Below are 5495 nucleotides of genomic sequence, written 5' to 3' on the forward strand. Positions count from 1 at the left end.
ATATCGGTTATGAATGTGTTTGTTTACCTTTGTAATTAAAAAAAGACAAAAAGAAAGGGTAATGACGTTTCATTTGCCTCCTGTGTCGTTTAACTCGAAGAGGCGTGGTTAAAAGGTGTCATGGCGGCCTCCTCGTAAGTCGCTATGTGTTAGCAAGAGTCCGCACAATTTTACCCCCACAGATTTAAGTGTCATTGTATTTTTATAGGCACATTTGAATGTAAAGGCGCTTTTAAACATGGGGACTGTGCATGCGAGAGTAAGTGTCATTTTTTCCATATCTACTGAAGAAACTAACGCAATGACCTCTGAACACTGACAACCTCAAACTTGTCTTAGCTGTGAATGGCCGGTCAAGCTGGAGCGTTGTCAGAACGCACCGATCTGTACTAGCTAGCTAGCTATATCGTGTGCAGTAGATATGTTTGGCTGCTAGCAGTCAGTAAGACGATAGGAAGAGACCACAGTATGCATAAACATGAATGCAAGAGTTTGTACTGTATTGTGATGATAAATTCAAATATGAATGTATTAGCCTACTGGCTGGCTACCTGTCTAACAGGGTAAGCCTTTCGTTATAGTGTAACTTGCCTTTACTATAAAGGTAATTGTAGTGAAATTGATTTTAACTGGATAGACCAGTGTCATGTGCTGTTCAGAAACAAAGAGTGTTTGATGTTTTTTTGAGGAACCGATACTTGTTTAGCGACTCTTCATCCCAATAGAACTTACAAGACAACTGTTTACATTTAGGACCCGTGAAAACAGACGCTACATTTGTCAGCATTTTTCTCACAAAATGCTACAATTTTACTCCTCAGAGTTTAGACCCTCTCCCGATGCAAGGGCCTGAGTTGGGGGTGCAGGCAGATGACATGGATCTGGGAGAACCAGAGCATGAGCCTCAACAGGAAGTTCTTGAAAACAAAGATGTGAGATGCTTTAGTTTATACTGAAAATAGCACCAAACACATCTTAATTCTTGCAGGCTATTGCAAGGTTTGAGCTTTCAAAACTCTGTAATTGTTTAGGTTGTGGTCCAGCACGTGCATATAGATGGCCTTGGAAGGACTAAGGAGGATATCTTAACATATGAAATTGCAGATGTTTTCCAGGCTAAGAACCTGATTGATGTAAGTAGCTCATATTTGTATATGGGAGTACTCTGTTGAAGTAAGAGTTAATCAAAGCAGTGGTATGATGCCTTGTGAGGTAAGAGTTGCATGTGTTGTTCTTATTCCATAGGTGATGAAAAAATCCCATGATGCCAGACAGAGATTGCTGCGTCTGGGAATTTTCAGACAAGTGGAAGTCGTCATCGATACTTCAGAAGGTATGTTATTTTTGACAGGCAGTAGTTTTTGTTGTAGCCACCTAAAGATTAAAAGAAATGAAAAGGCTGCATTTCTCTTCTGTAGGTGAGGATGCACTGCCCAATGGACTGGACGTGACATTCGAGGTGAAAGAGCTTAGGAGACTGACAGGAAGCTACAACACTATGGTGGGAAATAATGAGGGTAGCATGGTGAGTTAGATAAGAACCTAAGTTTTATTCCACCTGTCAAAGATACACACAAAGATACATACACACTGGTATGGCTAATGTTTAGTGTCTCAGAGAGCGTTACTTTCATATCCACTGTCCTTTTTTCATTCATCTGTTGAGAATATTCTTAGAACCCTGAGAGGAATTTGTCAAAATAAATACCTCATAGACAGTGAATTCTAAGTATTTTTTCCTGTGATTGGAAGGTACTGGGTTTAAAACTGCCCAATATTTTTGGCCGTGCTGAGAAGCTCACCTTCCAGTTCTCATATGGTACAAAAGAAACGTCCTACGGCCTCTCCTTCTTCAAGCCCCAGGCTGGTCACTTCGAGCGCAAGTATGTGCTTCTTTAAGGAATGGTTCACTGTTGCTAATTCTTTTCATTTTCCTTTTCAGCCTTAATTTAATCACAGTTTGGCAATAGAATAGGCCTTGGATTAGACTCTACATCATAATCTACATATTTTCTTATTGCCATGTCTGCTTCACTGCTTTATCCATACCCGAGCTTCCACTGGTTGCTACTGACACTCAGATTTGCTATTGCAGCTTCTCTGTCAACATCTACAAAGTCACGGGGCAGTTCCCTTGGAGTTCACTGAGGGAGACTGACAGAGGGATCTCCACTGAGTTCAGCGTAAGGGTTTTACTTTCTTGCTCTTATTGTACTGATAGAATGACATTTTTGTGTGTTATCCTAGCAAGGTTAATTTGAAGTGGCTAAAGATGGCACATTAACTCATGCATTAATATCATAATACATCATGTGCCATGCAGTACATTTAGATGCTGTTGTGTTTTGATTGGCAGTTCCCCATCTGGAAGACGAACCATACAGTAAAGTGGGAGGGCGTGTGGAGGGAGCTGAGCTGCCTGGCGCGTACCGCCTCCTTCGCTGTCAGAGAGGAAAGCGGCCATTCACTTAAATCCTCCCTCTCGGTATGCCTGCCGATAGTGATTATTAAGGGGAAAAAATGCTTCCTTGTAGTCTGAGTGAATGCATGATAACTACAGATAATGCAGTGCTGCAGATAAGACTTGTATGCTGGAATTAAATGTGTGCTTAAAAGAAATGATCTGAACCAGTGAATTTTGCTTTCTTCAGCATGCAATGGTTATTGACACACGCAATTCTGCAATCCTCCCTAAGAAAGGTGCCTTACTAAAAGTCAACCAGGTGAGTATGGCCAGATGCGTTTTTTTCCTGGTTTTATAAACCGAACCGGAAACACTTTATGCTGGTGCTGAACAAGCTTTTCTGCTTGTGCAGGAGCTGGCAGGCTATACAGGTGGAGATGCCAGCTTCCTGAAGGAGGACTTTGAGATTCAGGTCAATAGGCGCCTCTTCTGGGACTCTGTGAGTGGTAAAAGCACAGACAGAATTGGATTGCTCTTGGGACAGTGTGTCATTAGGGCTTTTTTGGGGTCTATAAGTGTGGTATTTTGAGCCTCCCTCTTGCCTGCAGGTCCTTTCTGCCTCGCTGTGGGGGGGCATGCTGCTGCCCATTGGAGACAAACCCACATCCATTGCGGACAGGTTTGTTCTGAAGTGTTATAGTGAGGACAGGTGTGGCTTGCATAAACCTGGGAATTAGTGTTAAAGTAAAAAATGGATCTTAAGATTTCCTCTTTTTTTTATATGCACAAAATTAATAGTGGTACTGTGACAGGGATAGATCTGACATGGTTTAATGTGAACGTCAGGTTTTATCTTGGAGGCCCCACCAGTGTGAGGGGGTTCAGCATGTACAGTATTGGACCTCAGAGTGAAGGTAAGGAAACTCACACCAGAGACCATAGACACCAAATTTAAAAATAGCCTCCTCTTCACTTTATATAATTGACACGAGTAAATCAGAATTTAACAAACATTTTCATAGTTATTTGGACATTAATTGGCCATGCTTTGATACAGATTCAATTCTAGTCTGTTTATATGTAGGCTTCCTGTCAGAAAGGGATTAGAGGGTGATAACAATAGTTGCATTACAACACACCAGAACCAATTACCAGATTATGCTGTAAGGGACCCCATGTAACACTATGCAGCAGAGCATTAGAGCATGCTGTAGCTGTTTTGTTTTTAATGAATACCTCACTGGGAGGAAATAAATGAGATCTGCTACTCTTAATGGCAGGCGACTACCTGGGTGGGGAGGCATACTGGGCTGGTGGGATCCACCTTTACACCCCACTGCCCTTCAGGCCGGGCCGGGGGGGCTTTGGGGACCTCTTCAGGACACACTTCTTTCTCAATGCCGGAAACTTGTGCAACCTCAACTATGGTGAGTCCTGGACCTCCTGGACCCAGTGCAGCACGACTAGATGTGTTCATTTTAACATCAGCATTAGTGGGCATTTTTCCTCACTACCTGGTGCTTTTGGAGAACCACAGTTATGCTCCTGCAGCTCTGAGCATCTCTGGCCCATGTCTTTCACTGCTAATGGTCCTTTTCTAGGCGAGGGGCCGAGGGCTCACCTGAGCAGGCTGGCGGAGTGCATTCGCTGGTCATATGGTGCAGGCATAGTACTGCGCTTGGGAAACATTGCTCGGCTTGAGCTCAACTATTGCATTCCCATGGGCGTCCAGAGTGGAGACAGGTACACCCTCACCCAGCCTAATCCTCAAATAGGCAGGAGTGTGTTTCCCAAAAACACTCCTATAGAGTGTGGTGCTCTTGATGCTCTTAGGAAGTAGTTCCCATAACCCAAACTTCAGTCAAACATGCTCACATCCAGTCAAACAGCTGTCATAAAAATGACATGTAAGATGAATATATTACACAGTTATATACCTTGTATTTTTATACAGAGTAATGTATCTTTATACAGTTTAATATAACTACAGTATAATAATTTAATCTACATAGTATGTAATATTTAAAGTGTATGTGTATGTCTCTTTATCTTAGGATATGTGATGGAGTGCAGTTTGGAGCAGGCATTCGCTTTCTGTAATATCCTGAGGACATTAACATGTCAGCTTTGGACAAAAAAAAGGTTTTTACATATGGATAGAATATGTATGAAGTTCCAATAAAGAGCGATAACTGTTATGTTTCAGTAGTTCTTTTGGCATGAAGTATTCAAAGGACAGTAGTTTAAAACCCCCAAATAATACAGATTGATTAAAGGACAAGTACTTCTGGGGAGTGGGGATGGGAATGACCCTTCAGTGCTCTTATGACATATTTATTTGTTTGAATAGCAAAATGGTAAATAAATAATGCTTCCTAACTTTATAAGTGTAGTTTGATTTTCATCCTATCCTTGGGAGTCTCCACTTCATTGTCATGTGAAATATCATTCTATGTGTAAATCGTTGCTGTGCTCCAGTCTGTCTGCTCCAGCAAAGTGAAGACATGCTTCTGCTCGACTGGAACTTCAGTTTCAGTAGCAGGTGTCTTTGTTGGTACTGTATGTTAAGCATGAGGTTCTCTTACTGGTTCTTCCCTCTTTGTGAATTCAATGTTTTCATTTATTTTCCCTGTATGAAGCTACAAAGTGTCAAATGTGCAAATGCAAATAGACAAGAGCAGATAAAACTCCACAAAAGCTTGTGGCCCAGTGACAAGCATTTTGGCTCCTGTTTCTTTTTTCATCCAATTCAAACTTAACATAGTAGGAAACATGAATCATAGAATGGAGGTCCCAGCTCTCACTAGGCTTTTTCTTTCTGTCAGTACTGTCAGCACAAAAACAATGGGTTTGCCCAGTATGCCATTCTGGGGGAAGCTGTTTCAAGGTTCCTGGAAAAATTTAAGGGGAAGATTTGGAAATCTTTGCCTTCTATGGTAGAAAATATCTACAGAACCCCCCCCCCCCCCCCCCCCCACCTCTTAATGACCCACTTCCTGAATGAATGCACCGATACTTTCCTGAATCTTCCATGGATCACCTGAGAAGCCTTCGTCAGCAGCTCATCCTCCCTTCAGTCTAACATGAAATT

At 42.0% G+C, this 5495-nt stretch overlaps 1 protein-coding gene across 1 annotated transcript; it reads left to right on the plus strand.

Annotated features, from left to right (window-relative positions):
- The first annotated feature begins 100 nt into the window (after nt 1-100).
- samm50 (SAMM50 sorting and assembly machinery component) lies at nt 101-5123 on the plus strand. Its single transcript, XM_027024531.3, has 15 exons — nt 101-259; nt 822-932; nt 1032-1133; nt 1246-1333; nt 1419-1525; nt 1753-1883; nt 2096-2183; nt 2357-2485; nt 2652-2723; nt 2817-2903; nt 3013-3083; nt 3251-3318; nt 3685-3831; nt 4006-4147; nt 4459-5123. The coding sequence occupies exons 1-15, from the start codon at nt 239-241 to the stop codon at nt 4502-4504; spliced, it is 1410 nt and encodes a 469-aa protein (XP_026880332.2). The 5' UTR covers nt 101-238; the 3' UTR covers nt 4505-5123.
- The last annotated feature ends 372 nt before the right edge of the window (nt 5124-5495 follow it).

The sequence above is a fragment of the Electrophorus electricus genome, chromosome 16, assembly GCF_041902795.1.
Source record: "Electrophorus electricus isolate QZ-2024a chromosome 16, ASM4190279v1, whole genome shotgun sequence".
In the NCBI taxonomy this organism is placed as follows: Eukaryota; Metazoa; Chordata; class Actinopteri; order Gymnotiformes; family Gymnotidae; genus Electrophorus; species Electrophorus electricus.

Excerpts from the sequence above, each read along its gene's own strand:
- samm50 (XM_027024531.3), top strand. The coding sequence starts at position 239 with ATGGGGACTGTGCATGCGAGA. Across the intron at positions 933-1,031 it reads AAGTTCTTGAAAACAAAGAT|GTTGTGGTCCAGCACGTGCA; the intron begins GTGAGATGCTTT and ends GTAATTGTTTAG. Across the intron at positions 2,486-2,651 it reads CACTTAAATCCTCCCTCTCG|CATGCAATGGTTATTGACAC; the intron begins GTATGCCTGCCG and ends TGCTTTCTTCAG.